This window comes from Bos indicus, chromosome 11 (genome assembly GCF_029378745.1).
Source record: "Bos indicus isolate NIAB-ARS_2022 breed Sahiwal x Tharparkar chromosome 11, NIAB-ARS_B.indTharparkar_mat_pri_1.0, whole genome shotgun sequence".
Taxonomy (NCBI): Eukaryota; Metazoa; Chordata; class Mammalia; order Artiodactyla; family Bovidae; genus Bos; species Bos indicus.
The window spans coordinates 49,366,686-49,385,639 of NC_091770.1; the positions used below are offsets into that span (position 1 = coordinate 49,366,686).

The window sequence follows — 18,954 nt, forward strand, 5'->3', positions numbered from 1 at the left end:
GCGGGCACGGTTGACTCCGCCTCCCTGGTGGGAGGACTATCTAACTGAGCGGAGCTGCGGCTCCAGACCCCAGGCGCTGTCCAAGCGAAAGAGTTGCCGGTACCCGGCGCCGGCGCTATGTGGGTGTCGCTGCTGCTACTGGCTGCGCTGCTGCTGGTCGTCCTCGGCAAAGTTTACAAGGGGCTGTTCTCAGGCAGCTCCCCGAACCCCTTCTTGGAGGATGTCCAACGGCCACCCGCGCCTCTGGTGACCGACAAGGAGGCCAGGAAGAAGGTTCTCAAGCAAGGTGAGCGGGGAGACACCCCGGGGACCTAGGCTGCTCCCGAGCATCCTCACGGGTTAGCGTTTCCCAGATGCAAAGTGCTGGAAGGGCATCTTTGCATGTATAGGCGCCCGCTTTAGAATCCACTCCTGGCGAGAGCCTTGGTCCCCGCAGGCCCAGGGAATCGTGGCCTCTGGGTCTCGGGCATCGTCCTGGGCGAGCCAAGTTCTTGTCATAGCCACACTCAGACCCTGCCGCTTGGTATAGCCATGGCTAACGGTTTAAACAAGAAGAGATCTTCCCTCCTCTTTGACTTTAAGACCGTAGCATTCTCACTTATCTTCTCCAGGGGTTCAAGGGCGTGGGAGAGCTACACAGAAACCTTTGTAGGAAATTGCATTTGGTTCATCACGGGATGTGACTGATAATGCTGGTCCCATAATCTTGCGGTTGAAGAGAGGCTCAGTGGGGTGCCTCGGGCTCAGAGCTCTTTGTTTACGGAGAATCTGCACTGTCATCTTTTAAAAAGTATTTGTGGGTTTCTTTTAGAGTTTAAAGAAAGAGTTCGGCTGCTTAATAAATAAAATAAAGACAGTATTGTTGTAAGTGGAAGGACTATTATTTCTGAAATCAGAGTTTTAACTGGACTCTGTCACTGTCTCTGTCGCAGAGAATCAAACAGGACTGAGCAACTGAACAACAAACAACAGTGATTTACTCTGTGAAAAAAGTGAAAGTAAAAGTGTTAGTCACTGTCCGACCCTATGCGACCCTGGTAGCCCTCCACGCCCCTCTGTCCATGGCATTTTCCAGGCAACAATATTGGAGTGGGTTGTCACTTCCTTCTCCAGGAGACCTTCTCCACCTAGGGATCAAACCCCAGTCTCCTACATTGCAGGCACTTTCTCTACTGTCTGAGCCACCAGGGAAGCCTGATGTACTGTGTAACCATTAGCAAGTCACTCCATTTATCTGGATTGGTCTAAAGATGAGATGATTAGTTTGTTTTTGAAACCAAGTGTTGATCTCTCGTAGTGGGTCATGATATCAATTTAGTGAGTTGCAACTAGCATTTTAAAATTCAGTCAAATGGAAAATATCAGTGTATCCTACATAGTTGTGCTAAGTATTGTGGAACTTCTTTATATTATATACTGATGTATGAAATGTATTTTTCACTGCAGGTCTTTTAAAAAATGTTTGAAAAGTTCAAAGTTTTTACCGAGTTCTCTGGCATCTTGAAAAATCCCAAAACTCAGTTCTTCTGGAGTGATCTTGAAAGAATAGATCTTATGTAGAAAGTGCCCATACAGCACCATGGGCTGTCCAGTTTGTCTTGTTTAGGTGCTTCCTCCTCGATCCCACATCCAGGCTTTCCCAGTGTGAAGGGGTGGTGCTGTGATTTCTCAGAGGAGCTCTGTCCTGCCTCTGTATCAAGATCTTTCAGAACCATGATTTGAGTGGGCTGCACCACTACTGCCTGCAGATCCTGCATTTTCTGAAGATAACCTGCTTGTGAATAGACTGTTGCATGAGCCACCATCCAGCCCCATGATACTCTTCTCTTGTCCCCCACCTCCTTGTTTTCTTTCTTCCCTAGCTCGGTCTCTGACTGCATTTATTATTCTTAGCCTGGATCATGGTCAGCACTTGTGTGTGTGTGTGATAGTTTATGAATTATTCTTTCCTTGCAAGTAGGGAAAATCCTCAGCTACATAGTGGTTTTGGTTAAATCAGTTCTGCTGCTGCTGCTGCTAAGTCGCTTCAGTCGTGTCCGACTCTGTGCGACCCCATAGACGGCAGCCCACTAGGCTCCTCTGTCCCTGGGATTCTCCAGGCAAGAATACAAGGAGTGGGTTGCCATTTCCTTCTCCAATGCATGAAAGTGAAAAGTGAAAGGCAGTCGCTCAGTTGTACCTGACTCTTAGTGACCCCATGGACTGCAGCCAGTTCAGATCAACCTAAATCACTTTGTTCAACCTTTCCCAGTGGGTCCTGAGTATGTCCTAGGTAAAATGTTTGAGATATTTTAGTGAGGAGCCCTGTGCCAAACTGCTCTAGAAATTTTTTGGAGCATCATATAAGCTAGAACATTCTGCCTTGCTTTCCACCTCATTGTCCTTTCATTGCGCTCTCCATCTCCTCCTTTGTTGCAGCTTTCTCCGTCAGCCGAGTGCCAAAGAAGCTGGATGTGGTGGTGATTGGCAGTGGCTTTGGGGGCTTGGCAGCAGCTGCAATCCTAGCCAAAACTGGCAAGCGAGTTCTCGTTTTGGAACAACATACCAAGGCAGGAGGCTGTTGTCATACCTTTGGAAAGAATGGCCTTGAATTTGACACGGGTAAGGCTGCCAAGGCAAAGGGGTGGGAGCAGGAGGTTTGGAGCAGCCGCAGTGGGACGATCCTGGGCTTTTCAGTGGTTTTGGAGGCCCAGGTTTTCTTTGCCCTGGGCACTGTTGGTCTGACAGCTTTCCTGCCCAAATTCCTTTAGAAAAATTCCAATCTGATCTCAGATGAAGGGAAAAGAAGTTAGAGACACACCACATGTATCTCCATGGTCTGACAGCTGTACCTGCTGAACTGGGCGGGGATCTAGTGGTTTCTGCTGCAACTCCCCTTTTCAGAAAGGGTGGGTACCCCCTCTGTGGGCGTGGGCTTGGCCTGTAGGACGCCTCTTTCACCTCGCTTCCTTGTTGGAGCCTTTCCAATGCTCAATTCCCTTATCTCTATCATGCCTTGTTTTTCTATTTCTCAACAGGAATCCATTACATTGGGAGAATGCAGGAGGGCAGCTTTGACCGTTTTATCTTGGACCAGATCACTGAGGGGCAGCTAGACTGGGCTGCCTTGTCCTCTCCCTTTGACATCATGGTACTAGAAGGGCCTGATGGCCGAAAAGAGTTTCCCATGTACACGGGGATGAAAGCCTATATTCAGGGCCTCAAGGACAAGTTTCCCCAGGAAGAAGCTGCCATTGACAAGTATATGAAGCTGGTTAAGGTAATACGGACATGTGTTATTCCCAACAAGGCTTACCTTCCTCATTAGTGGAGTGACGGGTGAGGGAGGCAGGAAGGAGGAACAGACATGTTTGTCTGGAACTCAGCCCAGGTCCGAGTTGACCTCTGTGCTCAGCCAGGCCCTCTCTCTGGAGCCTGGGCTCAGCAGCTGCCACTCACACTCTGGCCTGGCCAGGCTGGCTTCCATGTGGTTACATCTGTAACCCCTTTCATCTGTAACCTCACTTCATCTGAGACCAGATTGGAATTTTTCAAAAGGAATTTGGGCAGGAAACTGAAAAGCAAAAAAGGACTCATCTGAGGGGAGAATGGGAAAAAAAAGAAAAAAAAACTTAGAGTACAGAGTTTTACGATCCAAATTTAGCCAAGTTCTGCTTCCCTGATGGCTCAGCAGGCTCAGAATCCAGTGCAGGAGACCACCTGCAATGCAGGAGACACAGGTTGGATCCCTGATCCGGGAAGATCCCCTGGAGAAGGAAATAGCAACCCACTCCAGTTTTCTTGCCTGGAGAATCCCCATGGACAGAGGAGCCTGACAGGCTACAATTCATAGCTTGGAAAAAGTCGAACATGACTCAGCAGCGAAACCACCACCACCAAGTGTTGCTGGTCCCTTGGACTGTGCAGGCTGTTGGACAGGCAGTTCTGTCACAGCGGGTCTGGAGGTGAGCCCTGTTCCTCCCTGCTTACTCCCCTCCCAGGTGGTATCCCGTGGAGGCATTTATGCTGTCCTGCTGAAGATCCTCCCACTGCCCGTGGCTCAGCTCCTCACCAAGTATGGGCTGCTCACCTACTTCTCTCCGTTCCTTCGTGCATCCACCCAGAGCCTGGCTGAGGTCCTGCGGCAGCTCCCCGCCTCCCCGGAGCTCCAGGCTGTGCTCAGCTACATCTTCCCCACTTACGGTGGGTCCTGGCCTTGGGCCCTGGGAAGCCCCTGGCTCTTAGTCTTTCTTCCTGAGCCTGGTTTATTCAGTCGCTCAGTCATGTCCGACTCTTTGCGACCCCATGGACTGCAGCACGCCAGGCTTCCATGTCCTTCACTATCTCCTGGAGTTTGCTCAAACTCATGTGCATTGAGTCAGTGATGCCACCCAACTATCTCATGCTCTGTCACCCCCTTCTCCTGCCTTCAATCTTTCCGAGCATCAGGGTCTTTTCCAATGAGTTGGCTCTTTGCATCAGGTGGCCAAAGTATTAGAACTTCAGCTTCAGCATCAGTCCTTCCAGTGAATATTCAGGACTGATTTCCTTTAGGATTGACTGGTTTCATCTCCTTGCTGTCCAAGGGACTCTCTAGAGTCTTCTCCAGCATCACAGTTCAAAAGCATTTCTTTGACTCTGAGGCTGCCTAGCTAACTAAAGTGGAGCTGCTCACACTCCAGGTCCTCTTGAGCTTAGGGAAGAAATGCCTGTCTTCCTCCCTGCTGGATACCTTGATAAAAATCCCCCTCACCTGTGTCCTGGATGGTTTTCTTTCTAGTCCACACTCTCCTCCCTGGCAGCGTGGCAGTTTGCAGGGAGGTCATTCCCACTGGCCCAAGACCTGGAACACTCCCTGTTTGCCTGTTTGGATAGAAAGAGGCTGCCCTGAGAATCACTTGGATCCTGGGAGGCATAGACTCAGGTTGCGTGTTTTCTATTTTTTTTTTTTGGTCACGCTATGCAGCTTGCAGGATTGTAGTTCCCCAACCAGGCATTGAATCCAGGCCCCCCACAACAGGGAAAGCACCTAGTCCTAACCACTGGACCACCAGGGAATTCCCAAAGGCTGCATGTTTTCTGACAGGAACCCGTGTTCCTTTTTTATTTTTTCATTGGAAGAAAATTACTTTACAATTTTGTGTTGGTTTCTGCTGTACAGCAATGTGAATCGCCATAATTATACATGTATCTCTTTCCTCTTGAGCCTCCCTCCTCTCCCCCCACCCCACCCCTCCCATGTTCTGCTCTGAATGGTGTTGCTGCCTGCTCTTGCCTCATCACCCCCTCCTTCCTTCTATAGGTGTGACCCCCAGCCACACCACCTTTTCCATGCATGCTCTGCTGGTTGACTACTTCTTAGGAGGGGCCTTTTATCCCCGAGGGGGCTCCAGTGAGATCGCCTTCCACACCATCCCTGTGATTCAACGGGCCGGGGGCGCTGTCCTCACAAGGGCCCCTGTGCACAGCATCCTGCTCGACTCAGCTGGGAAAGCCTGTGGTGAGAGCCCTGCATCGTCTTCACAGTCCTTGGCGTCGGTGGGAGAGACTGGGAGTGGAGAGCAAAGAAAGCACTGAGGGCAGAGACCTCCAAATAGGGGGTTACAGGCTGGAATCTGCCTCATTCTGGGGCTGCCTGGGAATAGCAATTGACATGGTCTGGAAGTGAAAAGGACACAGGAAGGATAAAGGGTGGTGTGGTCCCCAGAGAACAGTATTTCATCATTTATTCAATACAGACAAGTAGTTATCCTTTAATCCAGGAGTTCCTTGAGTGTAGAGGCGGTGTCTTTTTTATCTTTATGTCTATAGACTTTAGCACATACTGGAGCCCAGTAAATGTTTGTTCAGTGACTGATGGAGTGAGTTGTAACCTGGGTGCTCCATAGGGTGGTGTGGAGGCCGCCAGGATGCCCTGTAAATGGCAGAGTGGGGCTCAGACTCTACCTTGGCTCAGGTGTTTGCTGTCACCTGAGCAGAGAGTCAAAATTCCACCAAGGATAAACTCTGCAAGGAGAGGCTCTATGCAGGGAAGGGCTCTGGTAAATAGACAGACCATCTAGGGTAACTTCAGAAGCCTCGGCAAAGGGAGCAGAGAGAGGCCTGAAGGAAACAGGGCTGGTGTGATGGTGAATTCACCAGAGTAAGCATTCAAGAAGGAGGTAATGAGTGGGTGGCCCAAGGCACCCAAAAGTCAAGGGAGAAAAGGCCATCGGTGATGTTTGAGGACGTATCTGTAGAAGAGACTGCAAAGTTCCCAGCAGTGAGGCAGGAGTGGCCATCAGCTGTGCAAGACTTTCTCTCACAGTCACAAACCAGTTTTCCTTCCAGCCGTCAGGTGGTCTGTGAACCAAGGAGGGTTTATCATTGAATTAAATTCAGTTCTGGATATATTTATGTTTTTCACATGCTATGTGATAAAAGATGGAGATAAAAGATAAGTAAATCCTAATCTCTAACTCAAGAAGTTTCCAGTCTCAGAGGGCAGATGACTGAGATATAACCAAGGTGCCGCATGGAGGCATGAACTGAGGCTGGAGGTGGCACAGGATGGTGGGACAGGGACCCTCAGAGGGAGGTCGTGATAGAAGAGAGGAAGCTGGTCAGAGGGGAGAGGAGGTCATTCCAGGTCGGGGGAACAGAACGTGCAGAGGCACGGAGATATGAAAGAGCTGAGTTTCTTTTTTCTCTTTTTTGGCTGCACTGGGTCTCAGTTGCGGCACATGGAATCTTTGGTCTTCTTTGGTCAACTCTCATCTGTGGCATGTGGGATCTAGTTCCCTGACCAGGGATCGAACCTGGGCCCCCTTCATTGGCAGCTCAGTGTCTTAGCTACTGGACCACCAGAGAAGTCCCATGAGCTGAATATATTTAGGCATCTGAAAATGTTAGGTTGAATCATAAGAGTCTGTCACATTTCTAGGTTAAAAAAATGATTGACTGTCAGCCGTTGGGGGCTTCCCAGATGACACAGTTGGTAAAGGATCCATCTGCAATGCAGGAGCTGCAGGAGATGTGTGTTTGATCCCTGGGTCGGAAAGATCCTTGGAGAAGGAAATGGCAACCCACTCCAGTATTCTTGCCTGGGAAATCCCATGAACAGAGGAGCCTGGCAGGCTACAGCCCATGGGGTTGCAAAGAGCCAGACACAACTGAGCATGAATGCACACACATGCTATTTGCATATAGTCCTATCTAATAGTTTGGTGAAAACTGTCAGACAGTCAGAGATGAGGCTGGATCCACAGAAGGGAGCACATCACAGAAGGCTGATAGGAGGGTTTGGAGTTTAATTAGAGGTTGAGGTGTCACTGGAGGGTTTAAAAGAGAGTGTGTTGGAACCAAAAACTCTGGCAACAGTAAAGAAGGACCTGGCATTTTAATGAAGGCTATCAGCTCACGGGCTCTGTCTGGGTTAGTGTGGAGGTTGGCTGGTGGCTAAAGAGAAGAGCTCCCATATCAGATAGAGAGAGAGCTAGAAAGCCAGTGGGGACTGTGGGCCTTTTGGGCCTTGTAGGCAGTGCTTTGGGCTGATCCCTCACTCTGCAGTTTTAGCTGGGGCCTACCTGCCTGGGTCAGTGTGGGAGAGATGGGGTTGGGTAGGAATGGGGGCCTTTCTTGTCTTCTTGGAGTGCACAGAACCTCAGCTAAGCTCTTGTGCCTGCAGGTGTCACTGTGAAGAAGGGTGAGGACCTGGTGAACATCTATTGCCCCATCGTGATCTCCGACGCGGGATTGTTCAACACCTACGAGCACTTGTTGCCAGAGCAGGCCCGCTGTCTGCCAGGTAAACAAATGAGTTGCGTGGCTCTCCTCCGAGTGCCCTGGACCTGCCCTCTGCTTCCAGCTGACTCAGCCTGGCTGATGCTTCCCCCAGCATCAGGGCTGCCCTTTGACCCTCCTTAGGCAGAAAAGGTGAGCACACCAATTTCTATTAATAACATCTATCCCCAGCAGGCCTCTGTTTAGGGGGTGGGATAACTTCCTTTGTCCTGCATCTTCCCCAAAGACCCTTTAGTTTTTATCTCTCATTTCATCCTTGGCAGATTTACACCCTTTCCCCTGATAACCTTAACTGCGTTTCCCTTTCCTCTTTCAAGTTTCCAGTCCCAGTTGCCCATTTCTGGTTTCCTTTGACCTTAGATCATCTCCCTGATAGTTAATGATGGTGGATTGAGTCTTAAAGGAATGGTTCCTGGGTTTTTCATTAAGTTTGCCATGTGAATTCTGCTTCCTTCCTTAATTTCGTACTTGTTTGGTGTGGGGAAGTCTGGTCTGACATTGCTGTTAAGGGAAGGGAAGGCTGGAGTGGAGACGAAGGTCTTGATATCGTTGCTGTGGGCCTTATTTGGGACCTAAGGTTATGTTTTCCTGCCTCTGCAAGGAACCAGCTTTGTATTGGTGCTGAGGCTGCAGGGGTACCCTCCTGGATTCTTCTCCTGGAGCCCTGCTCTCAAAACCTGGGACCCAGATAGAAATAAGCCTGAGTCCAGTCATCTCTGGGTTTCCCAGGTGGCTCAGTGATAAAGAATCCATCTGCCAGTGAAGGAGATGCAGGAGACTCGGGCTCAATCTTTGGGTGGGGAAGATCTCCTGGAGGAGGAAATGGCAACCCACTCCAGTATTCTTGCTGGGATAATCCCATGGACAGAGGAGCATGGTGGGCTACAGTCCATGGGTTTGCCAAGAGTTGGACATGACTGAGCACACACACACATGCCAGTCATTTCTACTGCAGGCCGTGTCCAAAAATAAAAGCCTGTGGTTTTGTGTGGGGAGCCATGTCTGTGTGCGAGCTTTACCTTTGTCCTTGCATCTGATCCTCAGCTGCTGGGTAGAGCTCATGTTGATGGCAGGGGAAATGGAGGCACGTAGGTGAATCGCTGCCCAAGGCCCACCCAGCTGGAGGCAGCCAAGTGGAGAGGAAGAGGCTGATGTTTCTGACTCCTAAGCCTGGATTCCTGGTCCCCTCTGGGCTGGAAACGTGGGGCTTCCAGAGAGAAGGCCTTACTAGAAGGAGGAGGAGAGCAGATCAGCTCCCAAGGGACAGAGTGGCTGAGCCAAGGTTAGCTGGGGCATCACCATTTGGAAATGGAGCTGGCAGCTCCCAATGTGATTGAGGGATGGAGGCCGCTGGCCGGGAAGGGGCCAGCGATCTAGGAGGGGGAGAGAGAGGTCTGTGTCCAGGCCTCTGGCTGGGGTGGGAGGTGGGGAGTAAGAGTAGCCCAAGATGCGTTTGGGATGGAAACCTTGGTGGAAACCTGAGGAGGAGCCTAGAGCCCAGTACAAGGAGCATCCACCCTGGAGGGTGGGCCCGCCGCTGCTCTTGGGGAACCCGGGAAAGAGACCCAGTAGAAAACTGAGGTCTTGGCTTTCCTGGTCGGCGAGAGGGTCGGCGGCTGTGACTGTCTCTGGGGTACAGGACGTGTACTTGGGAAACAGGCCCTCAGCCCTTTGCCTCCTTTCGCTGGGCCTCGGCCAATGTCCAGTGCCAGCAGAGGCCTTCCCTCTCTCAGGCTGGGTGAGCTGTGTGGCCTGAGGCAGAGACCGCCCAGTGGCCTTTGGTACTTCCAGCCTCCCTCTCTCCCAGGAACTTTGAACCCTGACGCTGTCTCCTAATGGCCCTGGCCCTCATCAAGTGCACGTCCTCAGGTGACAAAAAATCCATGAGAAAGAGAATGCAAATAAATGACATGGAGTAATTGGAGGGACACCTAAAAAAAAAAAAAAAAAAAAAGCGAAAGTATTTTCCTGCCTAGAATGATTCCTAGTTCCCTTTGAATCTAAAAGGCATTAAGAACATAATTTGTTTTTTGTTTGTTTGTGTGTGCTCAGTTGTGTTTTGCTCTTTGCAACCCCATGGACTATAACCTGCCAGGCTCCTCTGTCCATGGGATTCTCTTGGCAGGAATACTGGAATGGGTTGCCGTGCTCTCCTCCAGGGAATCTTCCCCACCCAGGGATTGAACCTGAGTCTCCTGTGTCTCCTGCATTGGCAGGTGGATTCTTTACCCTAAGCCACATGTGTAAAGAACATAATTTCTTTTACACTTAATGGTCATACAACCTAAGTGAATAAGGAAAGGACCCTATGAGGGAGTTCTGTATTTTCTGGAAACTGCTTTCTGTGTTTAGAGATACAGGGGAAGATTACTCTTATATTTGTGGGCTCTCCTTGTTCCAGCTAGTTATTGTTTAGTCCCTAAGTCGTGTCTGACTCTTTTGTGACCTCATGGACTGTAGCCTACAGGCTCCTCTTTCCATGGGATTTCCCAGACAAGAATACTGGAGTGGGTTGCCATTTCCTTCTCCAGGGGATCTTCCCAACCCAGAGATCGAACCTGGGTCTCCTGCATTGTAGGCAGACTCTTTGCTGACTGAGCCACCAGGGAAGCTCCACCTTAGTCAACCTCTGGCCCCACCGAAAGACAGTACATGGTTTTGACTTGGTTATTCCACTCCTACCTTCTTTCCCACCCCCAAATTCTATTTTGGTCACATGGTGCTGGATGCAAAAACAAAAAAGGGAGCTTGCCCCTCCTTCACTGGCAGGTACAGCTTCCACTGCTCACATGCATCTCAGCCCTGAGGACAGTCTCCTGTGCCAGCACCCTCCGCCCTCCTCCTGCCTGAAGGACCGGCCACCCCTCCCAAGTGGGAGCTGGATGAATCCCAGTTTGAGAACCTTTCAGACAGTGGTGGCAGTGATGCTCAACCGAGAGGCCGCAGAGACTCCTGGGATTCCTGATGTTTCCAGCTGTTTGGGGTAGAGATTCTGACAGTTCTGTCTCTGTATCAGAGATGGAAACAGGATATCTTGTGGCCTTGGGGACAAGGCAGTGCTGGTTGGGGTCGAGAGTATGGAGGTGAGGTGGTCAGACCGAGGGAGTCTTTGTGAATAGGAGTGCCTTTCTTAAATTCTGGGGCTGAGCTTGGACATTATTGAGGATGTTTTGAAGAGGACATTTGTTTGAGCGAGGAACACTCACTGACAAAATAAGTAAAGGAGCTGAGGCTGGTCTGGAGCAGTAGGGTTTGGTCTCATCATTGTGTGACTGATTTGAGACCCAGGGTTCTTTTAATTGATTTTTTTATGGAATATAGTTGCTTTTCAGTGTTGTGTTACTTTCTGCTGTAGAACAAAGTGAATCAGTTATATGTACACATATATCCCTTCGTTTTTAGATTTCCTTCCCCTTTAGGTCACCACAGAGCACTGAGTAGAGTTTCCTGTGCTATACGGTAGGTTCTCGTTAGTTATTTATTTCATGTGTGTGTGTGGGGCAGGGCGGGGGGTAAGTTAGTCGCTCAGTCCTGTCCAACTCTTTGTGATCCCATGGACTGTGACCTGCCAGGTTCCATGGACAGAGGAGGGAGCCTGGCAGGCTATAGTCCATGGAGTTGCAAAGAGTCGGACATGACTGAGGGACTAACATTTTCACTTTTATCCATTAGATGGTTTGTATTCAACTTAATACTGAAGCCAAGGCTTGTAACAGACTGCTGTTCACAGCCGTGGCCTTTGTCATGTGGAGCCCTGTCCTCTGCTCGTATTGATTTATTGGCTGCACTGGTCTTTGTTGCTGCACGCAGGCTTTCTCCAGTTGTGAGCAGGGGCTACTCTTTGTTGTGGTGCACAGACTTCTCAGTGCAGTGGCTTGTTTTGGAGCATGGGTTCTAGAGCACAGGCTCAGTAGTTGTGGCACACAGGCTCTGAGGTATATGGGATCTTCCCCAACCAGGGGTTGAACCCATATCCCCTGCATTGGCAGATGGATTCTTTACCACTGGATCACCAGGGAAGTCCCTGCTCTTAACTTAGACATTAAGGTGACAATGGGACCATGACACAGATGCTGTGAATGGCTCAGGGAGCTGGCCATCTCTGCTTCTCAAGGCATTCAGAGCAGATGTCTGGGGCCATGGCCATCACAGGCAGGAGACTGAGGAGCAGGCCGAGTTGTCCAAACAGCTGAGGCTGCAGATGAGGCGAGTGGGTGTCTGCTGGCTCCCGGGGTGGTGGCAGATCTTGGTGGTCTCCTTTTCACGGCCCTCCTAACCGTCTGCAGGTGTGAAGCGGCAGCTGGGGATGGTTCGGCCCGGCCTGAGCATGTTCTGTGTCTTCATCTGCCTCCGAGGCACCAAGGAGGACCTGGGGCTGCCGACCACCAACTACTATATTTATTTTGACAAAGACATGGACAGGGCGTAAGGCATGGGTGTACATGTGCAGGAAGGGTAGCAGCCTGGTCCCCCAGAGCCACAGATGCTAGGGGGGAAGCAGCAGGATATAGGATGGGAGGAGATGGGCAAGAATCTACTCTGAAAGGACTTTTTCCCACCTGGGCTGTGCCTTGGCTTCATCCCTTGGGGGCACCTGGGGATAAGCTGTGCTCGGGGTGGGGCTGGTGGCTGTGGGGGACATGGCCAGGGCCAACAGCCCCTCTCCTCCCCAGGATGGAGCACTATGTCTCTCTGCCTGGGGACAAGGCCGCCGCGCACATGCCCCTTCTCTTCATTTCCTTCTCGTCGGCCAAGGACCCAACTTGGGAGGACCGGTACCCAGGTGAGGCTTGATGTGCTGGGGGCTGGGGCTTGGGTCGGGAGGGGCGGCAGCAGTGACCTGGCTCTGTGTCCCCAGACCGGTCGACAGCGATCATCCTAGTGCCCACCTCATACGAGTGGTTCAAGGAGTGGCGGGACGAGCCCCAGGGAAAGCGGAGCAGTGCCTACGAGAACCTCAAGAGCTCCTTTGTTGAAGCCGCTGTGTCGGTCTTCCTGAAGCAGTTCCCACATCTGGAGGGGAAGGTAGGAGGGCAGAGTTGGTGGTCGGTGCATCTCCGCCCCTTGTATGGGGCTGGGAATGAGGCCTGGGGTGACTGAGCTCCAGGGGAGCCTATGCTGGCTGGCAGCTCGTGCAGGGGCAGGGAAAGAAGAGGTGAGGGTCTCACAAGGTCCCCCTCCCACTCTTCGGCCACCTCTTTTGCCTCTTCAGGTGGACAGTGTGACTGGAGGGTCCCCACTGAGCGTTCAGTTCTACCTGGCGGCTCCCCAGGGGGCCTGCTACGGGGCTGACCATGACCTGGGCCGCCTGCATCCTGGTGCAATGGCCTCCATAAGGGCCCAGAGCCCCATCCCGAACCTCTACTTGACAGGTATGCTGAAGGCCCCATCCTGCCAGGAAAACTGGGACCCTGGGCCTGTCAGTCAGTCCTCTGTTTCTGTTGCCTTGGTGGCTGAGGACCCTGGTCCTGGTCTGAAGGCATCTCTGTGGCCCTGGCTCAGGGGCCAGTCTCCCCACTGCCCTGCTTGGAGGTGGGGTGGGGGGATGCTCACAGGCCTCCACTGTTGTCTCCCAGGCCAAGATGTCCTCACCTGTGGGTTGACTGGAGCCCTGCAAGGGGCCTTGCTGTGCAGCAGTGCCATCCTGAAGCGGAACTTGTACTTAGACCTTTGGAAGCTTGGCTCGCGGATCCAGGCCCGGAAGAAGAAGAATTAGTTGGCTCAGGGAGGAGTCAGAGGAACTGGCACATCCCCTGCCTCACCTGTGTTTTTCTGCATTAGTTCCTTAATCACGTAAAGCACTCTAACTATTGTTTCTCATTTCTGGATACAGGTCCAACACACAGATCTAGCATAGATGGTGGTTCTTAAACTGAAGCTCTTTCACACCTTTTAGAACATGCTGTTCCTACAAAACGCCCAGCGTGGGCTACTGACGTGGGTGGCTTTCATGGCCTGTCAAGCTGCGCTCTGCATCCCACACCCATACCTCCTAAGTCTGAGCCATCAAATGGATTATTCTCATCAGGTGGCTAGAACCCTCGAGAGCATGGGTCAGCTGGAGCAGGGGGGTCCTGTTGGCCTGAGGCTTCTCCTCCCGTTCCCCCTTAGTGCCTCAATGCAGGAGTTCTACACGACAGAGAGGTGTCTGGTGAGCATGGTTTGGCTTGTAGTTCCACAGGCTCAGAGGATGCAGATCCTATTTTTCTGGTTCCAGTGGCTCTTCTGAGAGTGTGGGGAAACTCCTGTGATATGGTCCATGTGGATGTGGGGGCTGGCAGTGGACAGGACGTGTTAGTTAGCAAGGTATATACGTTATGGGAGAACATCCAATTCGTATGCAGCTGGGGCCTAGGCTTCCTTTTGATTGGAGTCACGCTGGGTTCTCACTGTGTCAGCACCAGGATACCCTCCCAGACCTCAGGGCCTGAGCACCAAGGTGCAGCTTCCCAAAATACACAGCAGTCAGGGCAGAGGCCTAGAAAGACAGCTTCACTGGGGTTGACACAGGCGGAAAGCATTCCAGCCAAGGGTACAGCAAAGGACAAACACTGGGCGGTAACGAGTCTATTATGACGAGCAGCCCAGTTACCTCTGACCTAGAACCAGGGCTGCCTGGTGAGGAGGAATGGGGTTGGAAGTAAGGATCAGGTCATGGAAAGTTACAGAATGTGTGCAATGCCTGGGAATGCATTTCCAGTGTGTTGGAACTGACATGGGGATCGGGTGGGAAGGTGAGTGAAGGTGCTAAAGGTTAACCAAAAAAAAAGACCTTTTCCTTACTAACATGCCTTATGTCAGTCAATTTTAATGCAGTACTAATAACCTTAATATTTTAGAGGGGGATTAAGAGGTACAATATAATCATTAATACTAAAATAACTTCATATGGGGACAAATGATTATAGACTTATTGTGATCAATTTTGTAATGTATACAAATGTCAAATCACTGTGTTGTACACCTGAAACTAATACAATGTATATCAACTATACTTTTTTTAAAAAGAGGAAAAAATTAAATTTAATAATTTTATAGCTCTAATATTTGAAATTTGTTTTGGTTTCTATGCAGAGATACAAAACTACGTGGTGATGGCATTCACAGAAACTCAGTAAAACATTATATGGAAAAATACTTATCGTTGGACCAAATAAGCTTTAAAGAAATAAATCATCATTAAATTACAATAAGAAAAATAAAACTGCAAAACAGTGGTATTCTGCTAATTGGGTGAACAAAAAAGAAGGGAAACAACTTCAGCAATCAACCATTTATTGAACACTTTAAAATTCTGAATTAAAGGAATACCAAAGAGTGTGAGGAAGCTGGTTTTGTTGGCAGCTTGAAACCTGATAAAGCTCAGACCCAATGCCTTTATGAGGAGTTTCAAGATTGGGGTATTTGGGAAATCCATATGTGACTTCATGGAATTGGGCTGAGATTCAGTCTTAGTTCTTGACGTACAGTTAAATTTGAGAAATCTCTCCCCAGGTTTCCTTCTTAAGCAAGGCAAGGCCAGACACAATGGTCCCACCCAGAATGTTTAGGAGATAGCTGGCAGAAGTACAGGGTCTGGTGCAGAGCGCTCTCCTCCCTGCTCAAATGGTTCAGAACATGTGCAAGGCTTGCCAGCTTTCATCTCACATGCAGCAGCATTCCACATATAGTCACCCTCCCAAAATAAGGGGCAGGCTTGTGAATTAAATGTGAAGTGGGAGGAGGAAATGAGAATCCCTACTGGGAATTTGAGAGGTTTAGGGGTCTGTCACCAAGTTTCACGAAAAGCCATCACGTGGCAAGAAATGTGAGTGTACATAGCTAGTTGTCAGGTCTTTACGAGTTAACTTAGCCTTTTTAGGTAGACTCTTCAAATGATTCTAAAGCACAGATTCCTCCAAATAGAAACCACTCTTCAACCAAAAACTGGGCGGCAAAGCACAGAGCTGACTGGATAGGGCACCTCTCCTGCCTGCCCGCGCCCCACCCCAGCTAGAGAGATCCTCCCACTACCACCAGCTCACCCTCATCTACACAATCTCTAGGAAAACACGCTTCAAAGAGTATCTTCAAGATGACAGTGACCCAGAAAACAACTTTTCCTTTGGTGTGGGAGATTTCTTTCAGTGCAATTTCTAAAGTGAAACTTAAACTCGACCGTATTCTTTCACAAGAAATCGTCCTGTTCTGAGTCTTAAAAAGTGAAGCTACATGGACTCCACAATACGTATGCGTCCACCTGGTGCCAACCTGCTCTCGGTGCCTGAAACCAATCTTGCTTTCTGCTCTCCTCCTTCCTAGCAAAATCCATCAATAAGGGCAGCAACCGGCAGACAGAAAGCGGTGTGTGAGGCCTCAGAAAGGTCACAGCCAGATGTCCTAAAGAAAGAACACGTCTCCTTTGTGAGGAGAAATGAACTCAGGTCCCCAGGGACTGCCCTTTGTGAGGCAGATATGCAGATGATGCCACGGGCGCTCCCGCGAGGAGCTTCATTTTCTTGGGGAGACCAGACAGAGATGTCAGATACTGACTGCTCTGCTCTGCTTTAGTTCCAAAATGCATGAGTGAGATTGTGTTTACTGGAGTAAAACAGAAAGAGCTGATCAGGTGGGGTGGGGGATTAGGCAGGTGCATGGGCAAACTGGAGCTGGGGCCTGAAAAAACAGGTTTTTGGGGAGGCAAAGGAAAGAAGAGAAGGGAGTGTGCCCTAACTGAAAATCAGCCACCAAAAGCCAGGGACTGGAGAACGTATCAAGGATGTCGAGGCCTGATGGTTGCCTGACAAGAGGGGCCTTAGGCCCCGGGAGGATGCAGAGAAAGACGGGCAGGACAGCATCAGCCTGCAGAGCTGTAAACACCAGGGTCCATGAACTTGATTCTCAGAGCCACGAGACAGAAGCTTCAGAGCACTCTGGTCTTTACACACACGAGGAAGTGGACAAGAGATCAATGAAGGTGGCTCCTAGGGGAAAAAAAAGATCCAGAAGGGTAGTGAAGTGGGTGGGGGTGTGGGGCAGGGAAGCAAGGAAAATGAAGAGCAAGACTGTAGCTAGAGATATTTTTCTTTTTAATGGATAGGACTTTTGTGCCAAGAGATAAAAATGTCAGCTTGGAGTCGAGATGATCAAAAAGACTGGGCAATTGAGAGGGGCAGCTTAATGTGTAGAAGAAGAGAAATTCTGTTTCAGTGACAACAGGTTGACAAGCTGGAATGTTCACCACACGGCAGGACAGGGTTCTCTGGGAACTAGGCTGAAGACAGAAACTTGGGAGTCACTTATCCAGAGGCTAAAGAATGAGTAAGTTTCTGAGGAGACAAAGGGATAGACCTGTCTTTGCAGGCATTCTCCCCCACCAGCACAGGAAAAGGAAAAGGGAGTTCTCAGAAGCCAGGCCACAAAGACCACAAGAGGAGAGGTTGAATTTGGATGGTCTAAGTGTCCAATTCTATTCAGGGCAAGACTAAGCTTTGAGAACAAGCCACTGGATTTGGTGATCTGAACCTCTGGGAAAACATTCTTGGCAGAAAGACAGAGACTAATGAGTTTGTAAAGGTTACGAGGAGGATGAATGGCAAGGGAACTGAAGCTATACTTTCTGGAGAAGCTGAACAGCAGAATGGACCACAAACAAGATGGATGGGAGCAGAGAATCTGGGCACACAGATAGGTGGCAGGAAAATGGTGCCAGTGGAAGACAGGCAGAAATAGAAAACACCAGAGGGGAGGAAGAAAGGCAGGGAAGAGGGAGACAAGAGAAGGAAATAAAATAACCATGGTCTTAGGGGATGATGCCAAGAGTCTTCAGTCCTCACCTTTACAAATGTCACCTGCAGAGGATGAAAATCTCCACTCAGTCATGGGCTGTTTTAAGTGAGGTGGAAGATACCATGACAAACACTATGGCCCCTTCTTCCACCAGACTTCTTCAACAGCCTAGAACTCACCCTCTTCCTCTCTCACTTCCCACTTTCTTAAATTTCCCTGAGATTAGCTATTCTCTCTGTTTCTTCTTTGCAGAAACAACTCTCTTTAGGCTCTCTATAATAGGGTAGTACAACAGTTAAATGAAACTTCAAACAACAGTCTGATCTAGGAGGCTACCCTTGGTTACCCCCAGGGAATTCTCTAAATTTCTTAAACTTTAATAACCCCTGACATGGGACAGAGCGGGAATTTTTACTAATTAGCCTTACCATTTTATATCAGATAAGAGGACCCTTAACTAGATTTAGGTAAACAAGGGACTATAATCAGTTTGTAAATATAAGTAAATACAAATATTTTAGGCAACAAAGGCAAAGTAAGAATTTGTGGGAATCCTGTTTCTTAAAAGTCCTCTAAAAAAATGCAGACCCAAACCAAATGGTCCTACATGCCTTCAAAGCATGAACTCAACTCTACTTCAGAAAGTTCCTGTAAGGATGGTAAGCAGGCATAAACACAATGTTTCGATAATCGTTAACTGTTATTTTTAAAACATCTGTGACAGGGAACAGTGGCTTTAAGCTTTCCTCCCAGAATCCCCGAGTTCAGTTTTCTGCTCAGTACAACCAAATGCAAGTGGATTCACTTTGTCTTAAGTGATAGGAAACTGTCAGAAGAGCATGAAGAGCTTGCACTAGGCAGGCTGGACTCGAGGACAAGAAAGCCCGTTTTGTAGCTGCTGTTTCGGTTTGCTGCTGGAGACTTTGAAGAAATTCGTGTTCACAGGAGCCCTCAGGCCATCAGCAGTTACTACCTTCTATATCTTTTGTGGGGTACACATCCCCACAAAGGAAAAGGCCTTGGTAGCAATGGGCCTTAATCTGCAGTTTTCTCCTAGGCCCTCGAAAGTAAATAGTGTTGAGTGCAATGGTGTTTTCAAGGGCTAACCACCTTCAACCCAAGGCCCCCGGCAGGGCACCTACCCAGGGCCAGGATCTCCCTTTGGTCACAGCTGGGTGCCCACATGCTCCTCCACTCACACTCAGAGGGGGACAGCCGGGAAGACACCAGCATAAATAAGGGGAACACAGGAGGACAAGGTCGCCAAAGTGCAGGTGCAAAATCTAAAGCAACCCCCCTTCCCCACCACCTCTGCTAGCCCTGACTTGCCACCAAACCCTGGAGGAGGGGGTGTCTCTTAGGTCACAGTGTTTTTCTCTTCATTCTTCTTGATTTAGAGACAAATCAGCAGGGAGGACAAGGTTC

The 18,954-nt window shown here is 49.7% G+C and overlaps 1 protein-coding gene across 2 annotated transcripts; it reads left to right on the forward strand.

Annotated features, from left to right (window-relative positions):
* The first annotated feature begins 3 nt into the window (after positions 1–3).
* On the forward strand, positions 4–15,081 carry RETSAT (retinol saturase). 2 transcript variants are annotated; one of them, XM_019970340.2, is made up of 11 exons: positions 5–286; positions 2,419–2,601; positions 3,018–3,259; positions 3,981–4,182; positions 5,282–5,479; positions 7,646–7,765; positions 12,048–12,186; positions 12,435–12,544; positions 12,620–12,786; positions 12,974–13,133; positions 13,338–15,081. In XM_019970340.2, the coding sequence occupies exons 1-11, from the start codon at positions 118–120 to the stop codon at positions 13,475–13,477; spliced, it is 1,830 nt and encodes a 609-aa protein (XP_019825899.2). In that variant the 5' UTR covers positions 5–117; the 3' UTR covers positions 13,478–15,081. The 2 variants fall into 2 exon arrangements, with proteins under 2 accessions (XP_019825900.2, XP_019825899.2); XM_019970341.2 differs by lacking the exon at positions 5,282–5,479 and having other exon boundaries at positions 4–286.
* The last annotated feature ends 3,873 nt before the right edge of the window (positions 15,082–18,954 follow it).

What these genes read in the sequence shown, in the direction of transcription:
- RETSAT (XM_019970340.2), top strand. Translation starts at nt 118, where the DNA reads ATGTGGGTGTCGCTGCTGCTACTGGCTGCGCTGCTGCTGGTCGTCCTC. An exon ending in TGGCCTTGAATTTGACACGG is followed by an intron (nt 2,602 to 3,017) that starts GTAAGGCTGCCA and finishes ATTTCTCAACAG; the next exon opens with GAATCCATTACATTGGGAGA. An exon ending in TCCCACATCTGGAGGGGAAG is followed by an intron (nt 12,787 to 12,973) that starts GTAGGAGGGCAG and finishes TTGCCTCTTCAG; the next exon opens with GTGGACAGTGTGACTGGAGG.